Genomic DNA, 26926 nt, shown 5'->3' on the forward strand with positions numbered 1-26926 from the left:
GCTGGGTACTTGCAGAGATGCGATGAGGTCTCGAGTGAAGGGAAGTGGTCGTGCTTGCTGTCATCTGTTTCTCTCACTCTCTTCATTTCATTTACTCATCTTCCTTCAGGGCCATTAGGCAGCGGGCCTGAGAGGCGGTGGCTTTTACAGGCAAGCCAGACGTCTGAGGACTTAACTAGGCTCTGGGACGAGACAGCGGCTTCATGCTCCCCTTAATGGGGGACAAAATCTTTATCTGAGCTCTCTTTATGGGGACGGTACAGACCGAGCAGGGCACTTCCACGCAGTGATGACATGCTGTATGTACACATATTTAATAACACAGGGTTCATTTTCAACTAATCATCATCGTCTGTTGAGGGCGAGTTAGAGAAAGAGAGCGGGAGGTTCATCAACAAGTGACAAGCTCGCTGAACATCCCAGTTCCTCCATTTTGAAAAAGGAGAAAGAAAATTTCAGCTTCGGCTTCCACTCCAGTTAGTAGCTGTGTGTGTGTGTGTGTGTGTGTGTGTGTGTGTGTGTGTGTGTGTGTGTGTGTGTGTGTGTGTGTATTGGTGAGCTTGTCAGCATCCAGACAGCCCATCGCCTCCTTGGGAGGGTCTGCTGAAACGCTTTGTTAGCCACCGCTATTTGCCCGCCCTCACCCCATCACCTTCTTCTTTCTCTCTCTTTTACTTAAATGTCAAGCACATCCAAATAGGTCTTGTGCCTTTCTGGTTGCCTCACTGAAATGAATTCAACCCCTTTTCAGAGGCCAGGATATCTGTGGCGACGCGCAGGAGTGGCGCAGAGGCAGGCTCTGTCCCCGATTTATTTATTAGTCAGGTGGATAAGGTGCGAAGGGGGCATGAAAATTTCATCAGCAATCTGCCTTTGGAGACCTCCACTCACCCTACCTGTCTCCTCCCCCCCCTCGAACTGTCCCATATGAAAATGAGTCAGTCAGCCAGTCACCCCCCCCCCCACCTTTAATTACGTGTCAGCTGAGGTCCTGGGCGCCTCGTGGGGCATGTTATTCACAAAGCTTTTTATGAAAACCCCTCTGGAGGGTTGGCGGGATCCTTTTTAATACAAAAATACTATCCTCTGCACAAAGGACAGGACCACCTGTGGGAATCCATAAATAAAGACGAGAGGGCGAGTGGTGGAGGAGACAGGTAAAGCAAAACTAAATAAGACCACATAAGTATATGCTATAACAGAGGATTGGCAGAAAGCGAGGTCTGAATGCCAAAGGAATATGTTCACTGCAAATAAAAAAAGAGCATTTTCATACTCGGTGACCAAATGAGGGAGGCGATGGTGCTTGACATCTGTGGCTCATTAGACAACAGAGTGATCAGAGAGGCAAGCTGATTCACAGTGTATCATCACTGAAAGTGACATGTAATTAACTTCAGTAACAGTAGCTCCCAGCAACAGTCTCCTCTCTGTTAGTTTGCTCCTGTAGGCGGCAAGTGACTGCAACTCTCTTCCTCTTTAAGCATCGTCCTGATTAAATGGAAGGAAAACTAGAGGGAGGTGATGTGATGGAATGAAGAACAAGTACAGACAAAGGAGAAGCCACTGTATCTGTGATTATTACCATCAGAGTGCTGAGGTGAAGGGATCAATCATCTGCAACGGGCCAAAAGCAAAGTGCAAGCGGGTTCAGAATGTGAATTTGACAGGTAATATTACCATAGAATGGCAAAAGTAGATATCAGAGCGGCACCAGAACAAGGTGAGATGTCTGTGATATTTCTATTCAGGTGTGAAAAAACGAGGAGGAACTGTGAAAATGTCACTAAAGAAAAGAGAGTGAGCAAATCAGAGCGAGCTGGCAACGGAGGAGGAGAGCGGAGACCAGAATGAGCTGTGAACAAGAGGAACGGGAGAGGGAAGATGAAGAAGGGCTCGGAGAATTGCAGAGCACCGTCTTTAAATCAGCCTCATGGTTAAAATCTTGCTCTGCTAAAACAAGCAGGAAAAAAAATAAAAAAAAATCTGCAAACAGAGTGAAAGAAAAACAAAAAGTGTTTTCTCCTTGACTAGAAGTGCAGCGATCTGCCTCACACACACCCCGCTCAGATATTGACTTTCCTTCCAAGGACATCTGTGGAGCAGTCAAACTACTTTGGGTATTGAAGCGGAATCATTTCACTGTGTTCTGGCAGGATATGAAATGTTTTCCTGAAAAATGTGCTAATATGTTGTACCTCTAAACTGAAACATATTGTCATCTTGTCTCACTAAAACAAATAAAACCCATCTTACACCACTGGTGTTAGTGCGAGTGTTTCTCAATATTAAAATCACATTTCCTGCAGCTAACGGGAATGTTTTCATTCTCATATCTCAATGCTTCAATTTCCACCACAAACCCGAGCGCTGACTTGTTAACACTGATGTTGCAAGCGGTGAAGTCCTTCAGGATAGCTGTTGACTTCACAACAGACTGAGTGACGAGTCAGTATTGCAGGGGTCATTGTCTCCTTGTGGCCAGGGGTGGGAGAAGAAGTCATCGCCCTTTATATTCACTGCCAACCCCTTATTGTCTGTGGCAAAGCTGAGCAGTGAGTGACAGCAGAGGAGAAACACAGGCTAAATATACATCCATCTCTCTGTGCTCCTTCACTCTCCCTGTCTTTTCTCTTTGAATCTCGCCTTTCCCCCTTCTCTAAAAACCATCCATTTCTTCCTCCCCTGAGTGCTTTTAGCACCCTGTTGATCCCTTGGTAACCAGTGGAGTGGTGAAGCAACAAGGCTTTTCAGCTCTCCATGGCACTCATTCCTCGCTTGCTCTCTCACTTTCTCTCTCCACTCTCTTCCCACCCTCCTCCCATGTCAGAGGGAGGGCTGGGAGCCGCTGATCTGTGGCCAAAAATCTAACAGCCTCTTTGACAAAGAAGGGAAGCAAAAGCAAGGGTTAGGGACTTGGCCATCGGACAGCTGTGGCATTAGATTATTGAGAATCATATAAGTGAGAGAGGAAGAGAAAGGGATGGGAGAGAGGGATGGCTGCAAAGTGCAGAGTCTTGTTACCTTCAAATGGACAGACCGGCTAGAACAGGGAGTGGAGAGAGAGAAGAAGAAGAAGGAGAGCAGGAGGGAGGGAGGTAGCAGCTGTCAGCTCAGGAGGGAAAATGCTGTACACACACACACACACACACACACACACACACACACACATACACACACATACACACACATACACACACACACACACACACAGAAACCCACTGCTTGAAGGTTGGGGCAAAGGGTGTGTTGAGGAGCTGTCATCCTCCATCAACCACTGTCCTTTAGGACACCTACTGTAAGCACGTGAATGTGTGTGTGTGTGTGTGTGTGTGTGTGTGTCATGCCATTAGCCATGGGCAAGTACAACATGTAGCTGTTTGGGGAAACGGCGGTGGGGAGTGGTTGGAGTTCCCTCCTGAGCCCATCTTTGGCGTCAAGGGCTTAACAAGGACAGGTTCAGAGGTCACGGCAAATGGTGTGTTACTGGCCACCACCCCTCCTTCAGGGCTGAGGGTCCACATCTGCGAGACAGCATCATGTGTGGAACAGGCCTCCCTGTCAGACGATGTCACACGCTCTCCTACAATGAGCCGCCTGTGCCGGGCAGAACAATGGAGGCCACAGAACAGGATATAGAAATGAACAATGTGGTGTGTTCGCTGCACGTTAAAGTAAAGGAAACAAGCAATTTATCCTAGTGCGTTTAGGAAAATGGCTGTTGAAATATTTACCAAGACCGCTCTCCCTCCTGAGTCGGGCAGCTAAAAATATGAAACATTAATTGTGCGAGGTGGTGCACGCCCCTTATGGAAACATTAAACAGGCCAAAGGTAACAAACGATGGCAACATGTGAAAAAAAATTAGCTTTCAGCGAGCAGAGGGGTAATTTAGAAAAAAAAAAAGCAGCAGCACAGCAGAGGCGGAGGCTTTTCCTCTTCCTCACAAAAGGTTAAGGAGCCATAATTTTACCCTCATTACCTCCAGTTAATGCAGTTGGACTCAACACTGTACAACTGACAACACTGAGCAGCACTTCATAGCATCTTGACATACAAAGACAAGCTGCAGGTAATAACTCCTAATAGTCCTATTAAAGTTCCTTTGACCTCACAAAGCAATTACAAATACTTTTCTATCTGAGGCGCTAAAAGAAGCTTTAGACACAGTCTTTAGACACAGTCTGCACCAGCTGCTGATGGATGCCATGCCCAGTGTGCAGGATGACCTGGTCATACATGTGTCAGAATTTACCATACAAGGATTACTCTTCATGTTACAATAGGGCTTTTATCCCCCCCCCATCCATCCCCTCAGAGGAAACTGCCATTAGGGTCAAACTAGGCCCCAAAATGGCCTCTCTGATTAGATTGGACATGACTGTTGCACCCGACGACCCAGCCGCACCCTCTCCACCATCCTTAACCCCTTCATTCCCCAGCAGCCTGTCGGACTCCAATGCCATTAAAACAACCGATATGTCACGATCACTTGATTATTGGACGCGTATTTACATTTGTGTTGGGGACAGGGAAACATTATGGAGGGTCAAAATGACCTCCTTCATCCTAACCACAAGTCCTCTTAATGGTTGTCAGCAGAGAGGCAAAAAAATGGTTTCAGCATACTTTCTTATCTTCTCTATATTGTTATGATCTTAAGGGTCATGATGATGTAAGCTAATGGTCATTTCAATACGCATCAATGAGGATTTATTGTGTTGATGTGAAGGGACTTGAAGACAGAACACACAGCGCACTACCTCCTGTATCAGGCTTTCTTCCAGTGAGTGTTGCATTTGTCTGCCAAACTATTAGCTCCAAGTTGCACTGGAAACAGTAGATCTGGAAAAAAATTAAAATAAAAAATCAAAGCAATGTGACCCTGGTGACTGCCATCTCTTGCCTTGTGCGTGACAGACGGGGGGTGGGGGGTGGGGGGGGTATAGAGGGAGGTCATGATACTACAGTGCTGTGTTTGTTTGCCAAAGAGAGAAGACGAGGCAGTGCCCGTCCTCTGATGAGGACATGTGTTGTCTTTCATATTTCACACCCTGCGCCCATGGGCTCCAGCCTTGCTCAAAGGAGAGCACTCGCATTCCAGATTAAATGTACTATTCCTTTTGATAATGAGGAGAAGGAGTCAAATATGTGTTGCTGTGCCAGGTGAAGACAGTGGGGAGGGAGTGGGGCTCGGTACCAAGAACCTGTTTTGAATTGATTTCCAATTTTTTTTTATGAAACAAGGATCATGTACTACACTGTAACCTGTTTCCTTTTATATTGTTGGTACACATGTGCTAATGCACATGTACAATACATCAGTGATAAACATTTATTCACTGTGAAAAAGTTATTTCATGCAATCGAGGGAGTTTGTTTTTCTGCAGCATGGTTCATGAATGCAGCATTTTCATTCACTTTATTGTGTATGAACGGAAACATTATTTCTTGTGGATGCTAAGACAGAAAACATTAGCATTTTTTCATTTTTGTCTTACCAAAGAAATAAATGATAAAAAAAAGATTCCCCTTCTTTTGTAATAAATAATATATATCTCTATTCTCAATGATATGCAGTGTTTATTTTATCCCCAAATGGCAACATTTAATATATCTCCTTCATCCCAACACCTTCCTTTAATGAACAAAGTCTCTCTGTGTTTTGTTTTTGGAGCGATGTGGCTTCTGGCTCATGACAGTTTGGGTTCTGACGTGAATATACTTGAAGCAAATTACAGGGACAGTCAGACTCCTGATGCTGTTAAGCAAATTAAATCAGATATGTGAGGCTGCATTTATCCACATCAGGACTGGGAGCGGCGAGATGTGCAGGGGTGGGGTGGGGTGGGGGTGAGAGACGGACAGTGCTGTTTGTGAGCTGACATTTGGAAAAACAAAGGCCCGTCTCTCTCATTCTCTCTCTTTGTCTCTCGACTACAATCTTTGTCTCTTCTCCCGTCTCTGTCTCTGTCAGGGGGAGACATGCTGTGTGTGGAATACATCATCTACTAGCGCCTGTTTCATATCAGGCCTGGACTGATCTATCAATGACACAGCTGCCTTTGCCTTAGCCCACTGCATCGTTAAATTGCACTTTAATTAAATTAGGCCTGCTAATTATGAGGGCTTAAATCAATCACCAGGTCAATAACAAAGGCCCAAGGCGGACGGAGAGGCCCAAGACTTTTTCCAAACCTCATCAATAACAGCCGCAACCGGAGCAGACCGCTCCTGTAGCAGAGAGCCGGAGGTTCAAACGGGTAGGAATTACTGTGAATTGAGTTATCGTCACCGGCTTTTGTCCAGAGCACTTCTTGCTCTTACAAGCTCTGTGAATAATGTTGTTTGAATACAGTAGACGTGTTTTCAAACAGTCTGAATGTGCGTAGCATTTAGCATTAGAATAGCACTTCAAAGGGGGGTGTTTAAAGCAGATTAAGAGTTTCTGGCGCATTATAAAAAAAATCATAGTTCAAAAGGGATATTATGACATTCCAGACACCTGGCTTAGGTGTGGGGACGTGATTCTGAACAGATAATCCTGGGGGCTGAGTGCGCGGCCCCGCTGAGCGGACGGTCCCAGCTGAATCCTGGGTCTTTACCCGTGCATTAAAAGGAGCTCTGTGGTGCTTTTCACAGATTAATCATCATTTTGAGCTTATTAAGTGGGAGGACAGTCTGCTTTCCACTGCTCAGAACGTTTAATCCATCTTTCAAACTGTGAAGGTCAGTGAGCGAATGTTGCCCCCGTTGAAATAATAGCGGCTGTTTGAATTTCAATGAGAGCACCCATGGTTCGGATCTGTATTGTAATTAAATACATTTTCTTTTCTTTTTTTTTTTCCAGTAATTTTAGGAGGCCCCCTGCAATTAAAAGCCGGAATCAGAATCACACTGACTTATTGAGTAGCACGGCGGCTGCCAATAAACTACACTCCCTGCTCTGCCAAATTGTCATGTGAACTATTTAATACAACATTTACTGTGATGCAAATGTATCAGCGAGTAATAACGGCAGCACCGGGAGAGAAAATGTTGAGAGAAGCTATTCACTCAAGAAACTCATTCATCCTCCATAGGATGTTTTAACACACTGTGACCTTAAACCCTAGATACACTGAACATGAAGAAGGGAGAAATGATGAAAAGGGAATGAGGGTGAATGATGTTGAACTATGAATAATTTAGTGGAAAGTAAAGCTTTGGTACACACTGCAGCGAGTTATTACAGGGGGGTGAGCGGTCTCTTCCACAGATCAGCGCTTGTTTGCTGCTTTGTTTGAGCAGGTGGAGGGGAGGGTGGAGTGTGGGAGGTTCGTCGGTAGCGTCGTGGGAGCAGTGCGGGGTGAGGTGTGGGGAGGGGCGGTGGAGGGGGGGGGCCCTTTCTATTTCATTTTAATTGGAAGCTGAAATTCTTGGATAAGGGGGAGACAGAAAGCCATTTGGCCGAGTCCTTGTTCTCAGCCGGGGCTAAATGAAGAGGGCCGTGTGGAGATGAGGGGCCTGTGGAGGGCCGGTAATGAGGAGAGGTCCCAAAAGACTTCAGCAGAGCCATAGCAATCTAGCGGACCCAGGAAGGTGGGGCTGGGTGTGGGGGGGTGACAGGGGTGTGTGCTTTAGTGGAGAAGGAGAGAGAAAAGAGGAGGGAGGGAGAGACTCATCACAGCCTTGTAATTTTAATATAATAAAGCCATTTTTCTTTGTACGCGTCGTTGGCTGTGAATGCAGTGAGGGATTAATCAAGATATCGATTGATCAAAGGAGTGCGCTAGTTAGAGTTGATGCTAATTTAGCAGCTACATAAATACAACAAGTGATTGCAATCACTGATGAGATAAGAGCACGGGGAAATCATCAGTGTCACAACAAACAAGACAGATCGAAGCGGATAGTCAATTTGCGACACATAAATATTGTACATGTGCAGACACACAGAGACGCACACACACACACAGGCGTACTTACACATCAAGGTGTCTCTTCACATTTCAGCCAACCACATAACAACATCAGCTGCAGTCCACAACCACACAAGACATGCATAAAACCCCCGACATGCAAACCAACTCATGTTTCTCTGCTCCACCATTTTCTAAAATGAAAATGCTGTCAGCGTGGTTCTGCTTGAAGTCATGAGCGCATGTGGGAATATCAGAGGATGTTGAGATGGAGCTCAGCAGGGGTGCTATTCTATGCAACAGCTCCCATGGCCTGTATACCTGCAGCATAAGGAGGAGAAGATTCCATTGGAAAACTGCTGTGCAGGGAGAGGCTCTGCCCATTACGGTGGATGCTCCTCGCTAGAATGACACCATTAACGCTATCTAGGCTGTTCCAAATTCAATGTGGGCATCCAGCCTTGAAACACCAGTTATTACCTGTTATTTTGCATATTTTATCTGTAAAAGTATACCATAGTTTTTTTTTTTTCAAAATTTTCATTGTTCTTATACATTCCAGGTGGTGTCCATTCATTCCACTGAAATACGAGGATTAAAACTATCTGGAGATAGGTAATCTATCACTGGGAGCGTCATGTTACCTTTATGAAAGTTACCGTACATTTTCATGGCAGGCTAATGCAGTCAAGCGCGATATAATTTGTCTTCCAGGGTGGTAAATTAATGTGTTTGGTGAGAAGCTCCAACATCCAAGATTTCAGATTTAGATGACAAACAGCAGGTTCTTTAATAAGAGAAGATACAAAACTCACATTACAAGTAAGTAAGTGCAATGCTGAAATCTGTGGTGTCAGAGCTTCCTGTCAGGAGGCATTTCAAACTATTTTATATTTTCAGCTGCCTTGCGAGATAATACCAATAGAACTTTTTGGGAAAATAAAGGTGACACTCTGTTTGACTGATTATCTGCTCTATCTGCAAATTCAAAGGCTTAGTCAGTTCATCTTCATACTGCACCGATGGCTGCCTGAACTCCCCATCATACATCAGCGCTTTACTTGGTGAAGTTTTATTCACCTTGACTTACAGGAATATCTTTTCCAAAGTACAATAAATGATGGGGCAGATAATGTTCAAGGACAATTTGCCAGAACAGTTGACAGTTGACGGACACGTACCGGTGCCGCAGGGCTTGCCATGAAAGTTTTCTGTAACTTGACAACCATTATGTTGCCACATATGTCTCTTTACAAGTTCTTGTAGACTTTACTTCATTAAATGTAGATATAAATGGTTCAGAATCAAGAGCACAGCATTACCTGAATGATTTCAAATAATACCTCTTAGCGGCACATTGAGACTGGCTACCATGGCTACCTCTGTATGGAGGGAAAAGAAATAGACTGATTGGTGCTCCACCATCTCTCTCCTCCTCTCCATCTCGCTCTCTCTCTTTAGAAGCTTTCTATTCCTCCATCTCCTTGGGTGTGAAATTAAGCCACCCCATTGCTCTCCACTCGCATCCAACTGTGACCGCTTTTGTTCTCCGGCCAATGCAAATGAAACGGGTCTCTTCGGCCGAGGTGGCGAAGCAGCCCCATCTCATGTTTCTCTGTGGCCCCCAAGATGTGGATGTTTACTGTCGGTCAGGGCCTTATTACATTCCTTCAGCAACTTAAAAGCATTGGCCCCCTAATGGGACCTATAAAACAGTGAGAAAAGCCTATTGTGACAATGGAGCTCATTGTGTCAGAGTGACTCATTTGGCACTCTGCGGAAAGTGGAACTGTGTGGCATATTAAAAAAAAAAAAAAAAAAAAAAAAACAGCAGTGAGCGAAAGAGAGGGTGAGAAAGTAATAAAAATCAAATAAATAGGAGTGAATGACTTCACTGTGGGAAAATGGGCTCTGTCAATCACCAAAGTCTTCGCTTTTTTAGCTGTAGCTGTCACAGAATATATTTTCATTAGCTCAATATCTTTGTTTCTCTCCTGTCCTTCGAGTTGAGTGTTGATCATCCTAAAGGTCCAATATTGTATAAAGGTAGATGTCAATGTGTTGTTTGATTATAAAGCAGGTCTAGGTTCTATATTAATACTGTGAAAGCATCAAAGCCTCAGTCCACAGAGAAATGCACACAGCCTGTATTCAGAAACTGAGTCTTAAAACCAGCCGTCAGGACTTCTGTAACTTTGTGATGTCACGACAAAGCAGTCACAGCTTTCAACCTCGCCCCAAGCCCCGCCCACCAGGACCCAACATCCAACCTTGCAGAATTTTGTTTCTCTGAGTGATTACCTGAAATCTGCTATCTTTTTATTCGATCACTCAGAAAACCCTCAGCCAATGAGAAGAGAGTCTCGCTTCTCATTGGCTCACCAACCTCTTGTTGCCAGAGCTCCAGAGAGAAGCCTGAGAGAGGAGAATGTAAAACTACACTGAGATGGATTTTGGCACTTAAAATCACAAATATATCTGCTTATGGATCAACACTTCAAATTAAACATAGGAAAAGTATGGGATAAATATGGGACCTTTAAAATGACCACTTCAGGGAGACATTTTTTTTTTTAGCCCTGGCTGCAAACCAGAGTGGGCTTGGGTGTAATTTACTTCACAACAGAAACACTGTGCCTGAATATTGACCATTGTTCCTCGTACACACCCCTCAGTACTTCCCTCCAAAGCCGCCTACACTCGCCCCCTCTGAGAAAAGTAAATTGATTCAACTGAAAATGCAGGAGGATAAGAACAAAATGAATTCACCTTAAGAAGCGATGTTAAGAGTGTACGTCTTCCTCTCCCTGCTTTGTTCTGTGCTGCCCAAGCTGGTTTGACTCCACGCTGACGGCTCCCGTTTTATTCCCTGAAATCATTATTGTCTTCAACTAAGGTGCCCCTGCTCCCTGTGATTTGTGGGTAATGAGCTGGCACCCCCCTGCCCGTGTTCAATTATTCTCATTGAGAAAGTGATTTCTCACTCCACGGAGCAAATCAGAGAAGGCAAATGCGTGAACTCTAATCAAGAATTAACACATTCACAACCAGCAGCGCGGAGAAGGATAGCCACCCTGATGGTGCAGAGGTGACGCACATGTGGACAAAAAAAAGAAGGGGAATAGGAAAGAAGAGGGTAAAGGGACGGATGAGTGACAGTCACTGAGGTGAAGTGATTTTTTTTTTTTTACCTGTCCCAGAAAACCCCTGTTTTAGTACATCCATTCATCTTTAAGGGTTTTGAAGCGAGAATTGTACGAAACTTGTCAAAACACAGACAGCCTTGCTGAAGGGCGGTTTGCAGCAACGGGGTGAATATATGAGAGCGAACGACATCTGAGCAGTTAGTAACCATGGAGAAAAAGAGAGTCTGAAGAGCAGGGAGGGAACAAGATGAGTGCAAACTTTGGAAAGAAACGTAAAGATGGGGAGAGATGCAGAGCAGCCACAGCTCACACCAAGAGGAAAGACAATGACATACCTTTGTGTTTGAGACTAGATATATCACTTTGCAAATTAAAGATCAGATTAGTATTTAATAACTCCTGAATATCTGATGTGTAAGTATTAATTCCTATGCAACATTTATTGTTAAGTTTTGTTTCCCAGATGCTTTTTCGACTCTGACAACAATAAAATCTGAAAAGGAAAAAAGCCACAAGTTTTTAATTCTCAGGCGAGTTTTTGCATATAAATAGTCAAATTTGAAAGATGGCACAAAAGCCTCTTGGGAATTTCAAAAACAGCGCTATCAGCCTTCTAAAGCCTGAATCAGCTAAACTCTAATCTGAACAATCTAGTCTCTCACACACACACACACACACACACACACACACACAGCCTGCCGAGCACGACAGGTTAAACATTTTCAGGCTATAGTACAGCTGATAGAGAGGTGTTGGCAACTTCCAAAAATGTCTTCCGCCTCCTCTGCTGTTCAAACAAGATAAGAGGACAGACGTGATTTGCACAATTTTCAATAAAGCGAGAAAGGAGAGAAAATAAAGGAGAGCAAGAACAAACAAGACAGATCTCGTTTTGAGAGGAGAGAAACGGCCAACATGGCATGAGACTGAGTCGCCGAACAACAGAAAATGGTTTTTCTTCTTCTTCTCTTTCCAAAGAGGCTGAATCCCATTTCTGAGTAGAGCAACATTTTCAGCTTTGCCTCTCTTCCAGTCCCTGCTGGAGGCCTTTTCACATGCTGTCCTTGGGAACTACATTTGTCTGCTGTGTTATGCGCTTGGGATTAAGTTGTGAAAGTTGTCCTGAATTGTTAAGCACTTATTTCTATCATTCACAGTGTCTGTCTCTCCCTGCGCGCACGTGTGTGTGTGTGTGTGTGTGTGTGTGTGTGTGTGTGTGTGTGTGTGTGTGAGAGAAGGTGAGAGGGGAGCCACCTTGAATGCTAATAGACACAGAGAGCCAAGTGAGAAAAGCTTCTGGGCAGAAAAGGTGGTGGATGGTTAACTATCGTGGTCTCAATATAAATAGTGGCACATATGCATACTTACACTCAAACATGCTCACACTCAAACATGCTCTCACGCACACACACACACACACACACACACACACACACACACACACACACACACACAAAACATCATGGCTCAGAGTGATTATCACTGCCGTTTATTTCTAACAAAGATGTTAAGTTAATAATGAGATGTTAAATTGCCTTATTTTCATAATTGCTCATTTACAATCTATTTCCCTGCTGTGGAATGAATCAACTAAATGATGCTACCAACTGTGTGTATGTTACCTGCTAAAACCCGCACACACACACACACGCACACACACACACACACAGTTACTTAATGACAGAACAACACTAAATCCACATTGCATTTTGTCGCTGCAGGCTGTGTGCAGAGTTCTACACACAGCTTGTGGCTGAATCACATTAGGTGAAACTTTTTAAGCAAAGTTATCCAATTTACATTTGGCTGTAAATCAGAATCGGTGCTCGATCGCAAAATTCTTTTGCATCCTCAATGAGAATAGTGATAATATTGACACTTTGTGACGTTACTGTCCGACAGTTGTCTTTTCACTTGCTCCCCATTGTGAGAAGTTTAAATGACATAGTCCTATGTAAACCAACAATAAATAGGTGGATGCTACATGACACTTCTGCATGTGCACGGTTTGCTTTTAATGGGTTGTACAAGAAAACAATGTAAAAAGCATCAAAATCTTCAAAACAGAGGTCTCAAGTGGTCAGCTCTAAGTTAAGGTGTGAACGCACCCAAGACGCATTGAGGACGCATACGTGTTTATTTGCATATAAGGCGGCGAAGTGAGATCAGATCACAAGTGGTCAATCGAGACTCTTTTCAAAGCCAGGTGTGAACTGATGAACTTACAGGGCCACAGAGACATACAGTACCTTTAGAGATCTAAAAAGATTTTAGAAATGTTCTACCTCATAAGAAACCTCATAATAAACATCATTAGTATAAATAAGAATGTAATAAAGGTTGGGCTTTCTTACTTTCAGTTCACTAGCCAACAATAAAGTTGGGTCAACAAGCACTACAAGTCAGTCCAAAGCTCACGCTAAATGCCCAAGCCCACTTAGAGGTGAACAGAGGAGGTGAGCGGTACTAAATGAGGCTTATAAAGCAGCGCAGGTCTTGTGTGAAATGGTAGAAAACAAACCTGGTCCGTCAGGGGTCGTGACGTCCTGGCAGCAGTTCAATGGTGATGGTTAATTAAGTGAGGAGAGGCCGCTGAGAGGCTCGGGGCTACATTGTTCTCACTCAGATCCTCAGCTGGAGCGGAGCATCTCTGGTGAGCTGCCATTTCCACGGCATTCACAGAGGCAAAAAAAGGGCTTCACTGTGTAATAAAATGTGTATCTTTATAGTTCGTTTTTCTCAAACTCAGTCTTACACCGACTGCAGAAAAATCACGAAGTCACTTGCTCTCACTTCACATACTTCCATAGACGCACGTTGAGTATAAACAAACAGGTGACTGTAAAATGATGGACACTTCTCACCCTAAACGGTCGCCATCTTGGCTACATAGCAGAAGGGGACAGACCTCAGATGTATTTTAAAACCCGTGAAGACGGCGACCATGTTGACTTGACTTGCTGCTGTCGATGGTGGTGTCATTTCCATGTCGCTTAATGCGCGGGGGGGAGGGGGGACACAGGAAAGTAAAACATTCAACTTAAGTCAAGTGAGGAAAGCGGCGGGCAAAGCGGGCGATAATTTCGGTTACATGTTGCACAACATCGCACATTGAGCCAGTGAGTGTAATGTGCACACAGTGTATCACATGTGAGTGTACTGACTGAAGTATCCACTATGAGAAACACAAAGAAAGTCACAACATGTCCTACTAGAAATCTTAAAAGCTGGAATGACAAAAGTGATGCTTGAATTTGATTTGCATTAGAAAGTAAGTCAACTGACAGATGTTTTACTCCTTTTTGAGAAAAAGAAAAATACCAAGTAGTAGATGAATGAATGCATTAATGAAATGAGTCCAGATCTTGCAGGACAGAGAAACAGAAATGAGGAGAGGCATACAAATAGACATGATGCTTAGTAGGAGAAAAAAAAACAATAAGAGAGAAAATGTGGTTTTTTTTGCTGGTACTGAGCTTGTTTGTTGATAACACAGCAGCTCCTACTGGTCAGGTCCACAGGGTCACAATTAGAAAAGACATGCTGGGTACATCATGAATGTATGCATACAACTCGAGTGTTTTTCTCTGGACTACAGCAGAACACAAGCCCTCTCATCTACCTCTGTGACTGCTTTGGAGCTGGCTGACCTTCCTGTGTGTGTTTCATGGAGAATTAAGAGGGTCTGGATAAGTGCAAAGTCCTCTCTGCAGACACAGGACACCACGGCGAGGCTGACTGCACTGCTCTGGAATGCGGTTTGCTCTTTTTCTGTGCATTCTCCTGCATGCAGCGAACCCCCCGACCTGTTCTGCATCCACCAAGGGTTTACGCAAACATAGTCCATGGACATGTATGCATCCACCACATAGAGGGACAAAGGCGGAGGATGGGTGAGGCTGGAGAGCAGAGCTCACCTGTTTCTAAGTCATTCAGAGAGACAGGTAAAGACAGGAAGACAGGCTGTTAGGCAGGCAGGGTTTGGGGGTTATTGCTGTGTTTGCTCTCCATGCTCAACTGCTCTAACATTGCCTGCAGCTCGCCTGAGGGTCTGCACACTGTGTGGGCTTTACCACAACAGGCTAGTCAGGAGAGTATACTAACTCAGTAAGTTCACTCACCAACAACGGCACAGAGAATTAAATGCTAACTTTTGTGCCGAATTGACTTGCCCAAGGGTTTTCCAAAGCGTCCTTCCTTCCTATTGTTTTTTTTTTGTGAGTTCCTCCACTTCACGAGTTATCTGATTCTGAGACACTTGCCATCGTATTTCTTCTATTTTTAAGCAAAAAAAGTGAAAATAAAGCTACAGTTTGGCTTGCTTTCAAAAATTTGAACCTCATATGTACTTTCATATAAGTTAGTATTGTTATAATGAAAGAAACAAGCAAAGAAACTGGTTGGTATTTAACAGGGAAATTCCTGTATTTGTCAACCATCTTTGATTGCTATGCCTCATCAAGTTAAACCAAAAGTCTATACAGACAGTAGTCACCTGGAAATACAGAGGGGACTTTTGGACTGCACTGTTGTAGCCAACATAGCACAGAGGATCCACTTCAGAGATCAACTGACTTCTACACTACACTGCACTGCACTGCACTGCACTACACTACACTACACTACACTGCACTGCACTACACTACACTACACTACACTGCACTGCACTGCACTACACTACACTACACTACACTGCACTGCACTGCACTACACTACACTACACTACACTACACTACACTACACTACACTGCACTGCACTACACTACACTACACTACACTGCACTACACTGCACTACACTGCACTACACTACACTGCACTACACTACCTGCACTGCACTACACTACACTACACTACACTACACTACACTACACTGCACTACACTGCACTACACTGCACTACACTACACTGCACTACACTGCACTACACTACACTGCACTACACTACACTACACTACCTGCACTACACTACACTACACTACACTACACTGCACTACAGTACACTGCACTGCACTACACTACACTACACTACACTGCACTGCACTACACTGCACTACACTACACTGCACTACACTACACTACACTACATTACACTACACTACACTGCACTACACTACACTACCTGCACTGCACTACACTACACTGCACTGCACTACACTGCACTACACTACACTACACTGCACTACACTACACTACACTGCACTACACTGCACTGCACTACACTGCACTGCACTACACTACACTACACTGCACTGCACTACACTACACTGCACTGCACTACACTACACTACACTACACTGCACTACACTACACTGCACTACACTACATAAACAAACAATGTGGGTAACTTTGAGGATTATATTTAAAAGCTGGTCACATATCTCTAAAAGATTTTACATTCTGATAAAAAAAATACATTTAATTAATATTCATAATTAATATTGTGTAAAAGTAATGCGGCACTGTGTGAAGACCAGTAATAACATTAGAAAAAACTGCTGCCTTCTGACTGAAGTGAGAGGTGCCAAAAAGAATGTGAGAAAACGAACATTTTATTGACAAATCAGTTTACGACTGGTAATCTGCGTTAGTTTGGTGAGAAATCTTTGATGTGAAGATATAAAAGTGAAGCCGTGTGTTCACACGGCTCCTCGCTTCTCTTCTTCAGGCTTGAAGCTGAACAGACTCGTCTTCTTTTCAACACGCTGGCTCGATGATTTCGCCGGGCACCTCGCCACTTTGGGTTTCCTTTAAAACTCGCCAGACAAGGTGTCTCATTTAGACAACAAAGCGGGAGGGAGGCACTCCGACAGCTGGACGCTTGATCAAAGATGTCTGATCAGAGATGTTTCTACTCAAACATGCTTTGGACTCCGTTATGTAACAGTTTAGTTTAGTTTTTTTTTTTCAGTCTTTTATGGGTCTGACTGTTTGAAACAGCATTTTCAAAGTGGTATACTGGATGCCAGGAAATAATAAATCACTGAATGAATTCAGATCATATTAGGATAACTATCTGTTTAAAAAAATGTTCTATAAATAAAACATGATGATGAGTATCTATAATAAAATACCTGCCTTCCACTACTTCTGAAACCCTCAATCTCTGAGCTTTCTGGACACACTTCAACCGTCTCAGTCTCCCTCCAAGCGAGCTGCTCTGACTGGGTTAAATCCCTCTATGACTGACAGCTGGCGTCAGTCCCGCCTCTGGTACAGCTCAGGATAATGGCCTCCGGTCCCCTCATCAAGGCCGCACAATAATACTGTGGGGAAGCACTCAGCCAGATCCAAATGCGTGTAAGCGTGTGTGTTTGTGTGTGTGATGCTGAGCGGGAAGGCCCATTAGCATTCATCAGCAGAATAACAGGCCGGTTAATGTCAGCTGTTTATATAAAGAATAACTCATAAGGCCTTGGTGTTTATGGGCTGATAGAGCACACTTTCCTCCATGCCACAGTTGGCAGGGTGTGTGTGTGTGTGTGTGTGTGTGTGCACGTGTGGAGAAGTGAAAAGGGATTTAGGGGGCTGGCACTCCTGAAGTCTCAAATGGACCCATTTGACACTGAAGTGAATTTATTGACTGGTTTGCTAAATATAAGACACTTCCAGTACCTGACTGAACTAGGGGAGAGAAGGCTTTGTGATCAGTGTGTATGCTGAACATGTATGTATACGTGTATGCGGCATTCTAGAAAGAAACCAAACAGTGCAATCTGAAATAACATCCTGAGAGAACCTCTCCTGGATTCATCCGGCTTCAGATCCCTCTCCGAGTTTATCACCTCTGGGTTCTTGCGCTGACGACAGAATCACAGATTGTACGGTCGCTGGTGTCGTGCATCCGACTTCCCCAGAAACTCTTTGAAGCGTAGAAGTCAATGTTCCTGACTTCACATTCCTAATTCATAGCAGGGGGTGGGACGGCCTGCTTAAATATAAATGCTGAAGTAAAGCACTTTAAGAGTGCACCGGGCAGAACAGAGCTGCACTGCACATATCAGCCGTTAAAGGAAAAAAGATTTGATGAGGGAGTGCTTCAGAACTTAAGAAGTATGTATAAAGTTAAGAAATGATGCCGCTGCAGCACGGCACACACCCACACACGTATATATATATATACACAAAGTAATGAGTGCGTCATTTGTTCTAGAGAGAAATGAGTGTGGTGCCCTGTTGTAGTTTTCATCATCTTTTGCTTTTATCTTTACTCATAAAGCAGAACAATGAAGTACAGCAGATAACTAATCCATGATAAACAAACAAGTTCTAATTGGTGTGATTTTCCCCAAAACCTTGGCATATATGTGTGTGTGCGTGTGTGTCAACTCATTATTTCCACCAGCGCTTTAGCACTGATCACAATTTGTTTTAATTAACCCACTCGATGCTGCTGTACTGCCTGTCCGTCAAATACACAAAGAAAACAAAATATCAAACCGTCGTGTGTGGGAGGGAACGGCAGCGATCAAGGCTGAGATACAGTGAGTGAAGGAGAGAGAAACAACTGGCTAATTAAGTGCCTATTTGAAACCAACACTGTGTCACCTCTAATGAGCAGATTTGTGGTTTGTGAATCATCTTAGTCATATAACTGTCAGATTACAAAAACTCCGGCTCTACAGGCACCTGTGAATTCTTACACCGTGGAGTCCCTGCGGTTATTCATGAACACATCTACCTGTAATTGTATAAAGATAGATGCCCATGTGTAGTTTGATTATAGATCAGGTCTAGGTTCTATATTAATACTGTGAAAGTATCAAAGCGCTCGGTCCACAGAGAAATGCTCACCGCCTGTATTCAGAAACTGAGCCTTAAAACGAGCCGTCAGGACGTCTGGAACTTGATGTCACAACAAAGCAGTTGCCACTCTCCGCCATGCTCCAAGCCCCGCCCACCTGGACCCACCATCCAACCTTGCAGAATTTGATTTCTCTTGGGTGTTTACCTGAAATCTGCTATATTTTTATTCGATCACACAGAAAACAGCCCATCAGAAGAGAGGCTCAGAGCCTCTCTCTGACCTTTGAACTTGACCAGATTTAGTTAAATTGACTCAAAGCAGTCTTGAGATGTCACATTCAAGAGACCAAAACCGTGTTTTGTGAGGTCACAGTAACCTTGACCTTTAACCTTTAACCACCAAAATCTAATCAGTTCATTCTTCAGTCCAATTGGACATTTGTGCTAAATTTGAAGAGATTCCCCTGAGGAGTTCCAAAAATATTCCGCTCACAAGGCCAAAACCATGTTTTATGAGGTCCCTGTGACCTTGACCTTTGACCTTTGAAAACCAAATTCCTCATCATTGAGTCCAAGTCAATGTTTATGCTAAATTTGAAGAATTACCTCCAGGCACTACTGAGATATCACATTCAGGAGAACGGGACGGACACATAATGCCTCCAGTTCTGGCTGTTGCCGGCGTGGAGAAATGAAAATATTCACACAAGGAGAAAGAGGATTTTTCATACAATACCAATATAACAACTCTCACTACTGTAGGATATTATCTTCAATGTTTAAGGAACAGTTTGACATTTTAGGAAAGCTACTGCTAAGAGCTGTTTAGCTTAGTACAAAGACTGGAAACAGTTCGCCATTGTCTGTTCAAAGGTAACAAAATCCACTTACCAGAACCTCTAAAGCTCATTGGTTAACACATTATGTCGTAACCTGAAGTTTTCACATTCTTTTGGATATTTTCATGTATGGTTTTATATATCATCATATAAATAAAACATTTTCAAAACCCCCACAAGCTTAACTAAAATGTACATAATGATCAGTTTGAAAATAAATAAAAAGTTTTACAAACCAACTAGTGCGCATTTTCATGTTCTCGCATGACTTCAGTCAGAACATGCTCTACATGCACAGTGAGGGAAGTGAGTAATAACAAGATGAACTTGAATAAGAGTCACAGTAACGAAGCAACACTATAATAGCCGCCCGCATGCAAAATACACACTGATTCATACAGCACTAAAATAACTTCTTTTGTCCTGACTGACTGTCTAGCCAGAGACAAAAAACTGCAAAACAAGACTTAAGAATTAAATCATTTCCTCAATATTTCCTGCACCAACGGTAACAATGAACCTTGGCCAGGTGGATTTTCAATGAGACTAGAAAGAGAGAGGCAGACAGAACTACTAGAAACCCACATCACTGTAGCCTAGACATGTGTAATCCTGGCAAGACAAATGGAACACAACGCAGGAAAGATGTCTGTGAAATAAATAATAACAGCCACAGGTTTGGTAGCTGTGACTCTCAGTCGGCTCTTTCATATTCTAATGGTTTTACTACTTCCTCGTTTACTCTTGCATCACCCCTACACATTTCATGCCCTCTGGTTGCTCTTCTCTTACTCAAACATAAAGGAGAGATCGATTAAACACCTCCTACACGGGTCAGGGCGAGTAGCTGAGGCAGAGATGGGCAAAGACGGAGAGGCAAACTGAGAGAAATCCTCTTCACGTGGAGCTCAGCGTGTCTGACACCCCCCCTCAAGGTCATTTCTGTTCTGTTCTCCCAGCAGAGAGCCTCTGTCACTTTTAATAACTTTTAAAAGGAATTCTTTTTCCTCCTCTCCTCTGACAGGCTGAGGAGTAGAGGGACCAGTCACAGAGTGAGACAATCACAAAGTGCCGACAGAGCGAGGAGGTGTGAAGTGAGGAGACAAGCCTGCGATGACTAAGAGTGTACACTGTTACTTTATAAAAAGCAGAACAGAAGTATGAAGTCTGATGTCAGCCGCCGTTTCGGTTTCACGTCGGCCCGGGCAGTGAGCAGTCAGCGTCGCTGTACTTCACCACCCTGTTGTCTGTCACTACTGTGCTTACCATTGTTATTACATTATGGTAACATGTGATACGTTATGACACGAAGCAGCACAGTGTGAAGTGTAGACGTGGATAATCTGCAGAGTAAAAATACACGTCAGCCATGCTGCTACTCTTGCTACCTTATGTTATATGTTGCTGTCAATCAGCGGGACGTATTATTACAGAAACATGGCTGCCAAGTGTAAATTAAAATTATTCCTATATCCATACAATAATAACTGCCTGAAAGAGTGCAGCATAGTTTGGTTACAGTTATTATACCTTTCAACATGGACGCATAGATCCAAATTTTTGTCTCCCAAGACCAAATGTAAACCCCCGATTTATGGGATCTTCCAAGACGAGTACCGATCCAGTAGCTGTGCTCTCTGAAACTTTAATTCTCTATACAACACCGTGTGAAACTCACTCTAATCACTTATGTAAGGTAGCATGAGGCGTGGGCCCACTGCGGCAGAGTGGCTGGCCCACCATGACTGAACCAATCCAACTGAAAGACATGGACATTAACGCTGTATTTAATGTGGATTCGACTCGTCACGGCTGACACCTTGTCCACTTAATGAGGTCAGTGTAGGGGTGGATGCTAATCTGGCTTATTGAAGTGGAGCATCACTACCTTTTCAGTTTAACTTACTGCTTGGGTTTATTTGCAATGGTTGCAATAGTAGGCTAAAATTCATTCTTTAAACCGCAAATATTAGCCGTATTATTCCACAACTATACCTGCTCATGTCTGTCGAGCCACTGGTCCACCATTGGATGGTTGGCGCTGAGGGAGGAGCGAGTCATCTCTCTCTGGAACTGAGTGGTCCAGCCACTCGCATCTCGTGGAAGACTCCTGTAGGCGTGGGCTCCTCTGCCCTGCAGAGTAACAGGAGGAGGTGGAGAGATTAACATCACCGCATGACTATGACACCAAAGCTACTGTCAGTAGAAGATTTACTTACATTGATCAAACCACTGCTGCCACAAAGACACGACTAGGCACATAATCAGCCATCTGAAATCCTTTATCAACAAAGAGTTTCAAATCTGATCCATCCTCCATATTTTTTGGCCTTTAAACAGGCAGTTTTGCAGATTAGTGCTATCTATAGCAGCTGGATGACAGACGTTTTGCTGTGGAAGGTGGTTAGTTTGTCTTGGAGCAGTGCCACACACCAACACTGAGTTGTTCATTCAAGTCTCACTCCATTTCACCCTCGCCCCTAACCCCTCCCCACATCTAAACTTGAGCTGCTAATAAGAGGCCTCTCATAATAAGACAGCCACAGCTGAGCTCTTCCATTACACAAAAATCACCTTCCAAAATGCTCCTGCCAAGGTAATGTCAGACACCAGCAGACTTCAGCAGACTTATTACAATGGCCACAAGCACAAAAACATACACAAGCGCACCAGATTACATTCTAGACATGCTAGCCTCGGCTTTGAAATCTCAGTGATTGAAAGACATGCTGGCTGAGGCTCGCTGAATAAAAATGAAAGCAAATTAATATTAAAAAAAAAAAATCAAAAAATCACAGCAGAGACAATGATTCACCAAGACAGACAAACAGAGTGAGAATTATTGAAGGTCTGATGAGTAACGAAATGGCAGCTGAAGAGCGAGAGAGACAGAGCAGAAGTTTGGATTTCTTTAATGAGGCATCACACAACAAAAGACCAGAGACACAAAACTTGAGGGAAAAAAAAAAAAAAACTCCTGAGTGGCTCGGTGCAGCATGAGAGACAAGATGAGAGGCTGCCGGAAACACGAACAAAGGCGAATCAAAACAAGTTGCTCAGCAAGTTACAAAATAAAAACTATGAACAATGCCAAAAAGAGAGAGGGGGAGAGAGAGGGGGAGAGAGAGGGCGAGAGAGAGAGAGACAGAGAGAGAGAGAGTGCCTTATCCCTTGCATAATGTAATAAGCCATGTGTGTTTTAGTGCAGCTGAATGTAGCATGACGGGGCCTGAGGAAGCACGGCAGACAGGACTGTAAAACTCAGCCGGACACACGGGCTCTGCAGAGACGGCCCCTGATAGCCATCACGGCCTCGGCCCCCACTAATGCAGCGCGCCGCGACAAAGGACCTCTCTCCACAAACTTTTTACGACACATCAGATCGTAAAACGCGGAGGGACCCAGATACCAGAGAGGTAACAGTAAATCAACAGCCTCATATCCACTACCTAATTCCTTTATTTGACTGTGCTAAGCGTGGAGAACCCAGGGTTGGAGGTATTGTAAAGTCATTGGGAGACGTGATGAGTTTACAGTGCTGGCCGATGACTGAGGAGTCCCATTGGCTTATATTGCGGAGATTTAGCAGAACCGAGCTGGAGTCAGCCCCAACCGGACTCATGGGGAATTGAACAGATCGTGGCAGCCTTTAGTGTGAAATGATCCCAGACAGTGGAGAGAGTCTATGTGTATGCTGTGTGTATGGCTTGCATCCATACACTCTTTTGGCAGTGTTCATCATTGATGTATGGTCCCTCTAAGAACAATGTTAGCGCCAGGACATAAATATATCAAAGTCAATGTCGACTAATACACTCAACATCTGGTGCTGATTGAATAAAAATAGACTTCATCTTGGACTGCTGGTGAATATATGACAGTTGGATGTATGAAAAAGAGATACTGAGGATTATGTGGACTAAGACTCCCCTTTTATTGAAAAAAAAAAAAAAAATCTAATAGCTCTGTCAGAAACTGGACAATAAAGATGACAGCCTCCCGGTGTTAGCTCGTTATTTTTCATACGGGTCAGCAGTGACAGGAAAATGACAAAATTGATTTCATTCAGATAACTGATCACCTGCTGCAGATGAAAGTCAAGAGCTAAATGAGATACTATAGAAAAAAATGTACTTTCGCCATAATTTGAAATGAACCTCTGATGTCCTTGTCAATCATATGTCCACATTTAAAGTTTAACTTTTTTTGCGTATTCCAGTTTTAAAAAAAAAAAAAGATATCCATTTTCCCATGTAATCTGCACTGTAATGTCACAGTTACAGTTTTTAATCACTGAGCGCAATTATTTGTTAAATCCTGTTATGTAAAGTCTGCAACCCAAACCCTGCTTATTTCACAGTGCAAAGCGACAAAATATTAATATCCTGCAGAGTGTACACAAAGTGGAAGCCACGGGGCAGAGCAGAGGGGCCAAACTGCAGGAAAAAGTCTGAGTGAGAATCTCTCGACACTTCTGCTCCTCTGCTTTTACACGTTTTATTCTCTTTGAGCTCACAAACATTCTTACATATTTGCTCAGTTTCGCTCGGGCCAAAAAGGAAGCTTCTCTGACAAAATGAAAAGTCTGAAAACCACGTCACCCCAAACTTTCTTCTCCACCCCCCACCGCAGAGTGTTGCTGCTACACCGTTGGGGCTCTGTAAACTAAAGGATCTTAAAATCAGGTTATCAGACAACGCTTCTAGACAAACTAATTATGTGCAGGGTTGCCGTGTCACATCCCAAGCACTCAATCGTCTCTCTTTTTCTAACCTCCCTGTTTCATTGGGAGCATATCTCTTTCTCTGCAAGATGTAGGAGGTTTATAAGCACCATGTGGGGGCAGCCATTTTGAGAAATTAATTGGCTTTGCTTCTCTTTTGGAAGCTGCAGGGGAGGGTGTACCTGAGCTACGCTTTTCCTTTTTTTTTTTAGGATTTATAATCAGAGGCTTAGAAAGCCTCAGAAAAAAGGTGAATTTCGAACAAAGGGGAAGGGTTTAACAATCTGTGCTCGTCTTTATAGAAGACAAGAAAGGGTGTTATCAGAAGGAACTAGTTTCAGATAAAGAGTATCTATGGCACTGCTGGGTATCTGCAAGCAGGGCAACGCAGGTTTCATATCTAATGGTTATTTCTTTGATTTGGGGTGCAGAGGAGAGTAGGAATGAGAATGAGGGAAGAAAGCTCGGTAAGGAAGTTGAAAACAGAGACTGCTGGAGGTTGGCAGATTTCAGAGCACATATCTCTGACATTATAATTGATGCAGCTCAAGTTCATCTGCAGCACTGTGGAAAATAACTTCTGGGCCCGATGCAAGAGAATCAGTATATACTACTTGACAGCGGTGTTATAAAGAATGAATGCTACGTCGATCTGTTTTTATGCTCTGCACAGTTTTAACACCTTATTAGGTCGACATAAACCTTTACGACATAAATGGTGCATCGCAGTACGCAGTAGTTTATAAGTATTACTCTTAATAGCAGTCAAAAGTCAAGGTAAACACACTGACCAGATTTACATGTTACCTTTCGTTCCAGGCTGCCAGTACCAGTGCTTGTGTTTGGCTTGTGGTTGTACTTTTGGAAACCAGCAGTTGTGGACCAGCGAGCTGGGTTCTTTCTGGACGGTTCCTCTGGAGCAACTGAGACTTCACCCACAGGAAGGTCGACTAGGGAGGGATCACTGCTGGGACGGACGTGGAGAGGCATGTCTGTGGAGGGGAGAGTGGAGTAGAAAGAGGGTGGAAAAAAAAAAAAAAAAAAAAGGAGAGCGATGGAATGAGAGAAAATAGGGGACACAGGGAGGAAAAAAAGAGTTAGAGCAACAACAAACCACTTGCTGCTTTATCCACTTACTGAGCAGATCACTTTCCAACTCAGTGTTCCAACACATTTCTGGGGCCCTTGCTCTGTGTGGTAGCCACAAGACCCCTACAGCCCAGCTGAGACATGGGAAGTGGTGATTATAAGTACTTTTTGTTTTTATAAAAAGGTCTACTGAGCCCACAAGGAAACACTGTACAACTCAACTATGGAAGGTTAGGCTTGGCCTGAGTCCCGCTATAGTGAAAGAAATACCCTGTCGATTCGCTTTTAGCTGGAAAATTACCCAGACAGCTATAATTGTGTAAATATGAGAAAAAAGCATGCATGTGAATGATCATCTAAGCCGCTGCTCAGCCTATAGCCGCTCTAAAAATAACAATCGTAACTGCAGCAAATTGCACATATATCATGACTGACTCTCAAGATAAGGGGGATTTTTACATACCGCACTAAACAACTGAGGCTGATTCTGGAAAGTCTCCAGAGAATGAAACTAGGTCTCAGAACCAAAATTACCCCAGCCATCAGACATCTACAAGAAAACTGCCCAGGAAAGACTGGCCCATGTTACAGCTGCCACACTAACCGATCTGCAACTGAAACTAAAGTTCCCACATTCGATCAGAGCTGCCAAAACAAGTAGAGGGAGCGAAGTTGCTCCTCACTTCACACTCAGTTAAAACATTCAGCGAGAAATCCTGCCGATGCCTGTTACACAGCGAAAGGCGTCGAGTATATCCATGAGCTGTGGTGTGAATCATCTGGATTTTCCCAGAAGGCCATATGGATTTGTTTATGACATTCTAGCAGTCTGCGCGTTACACCCATAATTATGCAAATAGTTGGATAACCACCTGTCATCCATCGGCGGATCATTGCAGCGAGCATATGCCAGTGCTAAGCTTCCATCTGATACACCAGAGACACGTCTTAGTGGTGGAGGCGACACATTTTAATCATGGCTTACACTGTGCCGCAACTCGTGCGTATTTAATGCCGTGACAAGACTGGGGAGTTCTGAATGCAACTCTAAGTGTTTCTTGAGGCCACCTGCAGAGTAGTTAGAAACGAGGCAGTATAATTATGCGACTGAATCCCAAAATAAAGGTGAGATCAACATGTGTTTGTCAGTGCCTGTATATTTCAGACGGTAGACGCGGATCTTTTCACAAAGCGCCTTTCTTGGCCGCAGTAAATCCCATCCCTTCTCTCACGTCCTTCACCTGTTCTTTCTCTTATATGTTCCCATCAGAAAACATACCTTCTGCCTTTCTCCTTCCTTACTATTTCTCTTTGACATATTTCACTCCTTTTCCCACCGCTTAATCCTCTCCTACGTGATAACTTTGTGGTCAGGACTCTGTGGCGCCAAACTTTGCTTGTAAGGTTGTTCATCGACGTGGGAACTGAAGCTTTTTCTACTATTACACTCACTGTGACTTTCACGGCTTAGTTTTGAACTATGAC

At 43.7% G+C, this 26926-nt stretch overlaps 1 protein-coding gene across 2 annotated transcripts in view; it reads right to left on the minus strand.

Moving 5' to 3' along the window:
* Positions 1-26926, minus strand: part of LOC111659829 (partitioning defective 3 homolog) — a 343091-nt gene that overhangs the window by 179968 nt on the left and 136197 nt on the right. For both annotated transcript variants that reach the window (XM_087175758.1, XM_023412895.2), the window contains exons 4-5: positions 25160-25344; positions 21625-21762 (exon numbers count right to left, since the gene is read on the minus strand). In XM_087175758.1, coding sequence (XP_087031884.1) covers positions 21625-21762; positions 25160-25344 — 323 coding nt within the window. The remainder of the gene's footprint in view (positions 1-21624; positions 21763-25159; positions 25345-26926) is intronic.

Source organism: Seriola lalandi, unplaced genomic scaffold, assembly GCF_002814215.2.
Source record: "Seriola lalandi dorsalis isolate HSWRI2012SDOR001 ecotype SW California unplaced genomic scaffold, Sedor1 jcf7180002054494, whole genome shotgun sequence".
Taxonomy (NCBI): Eukaryota; Metazoa; Chordata; class Actinopteri; order Carangiformes; family Carangidae; genus Seriola; species Seriola lalandi.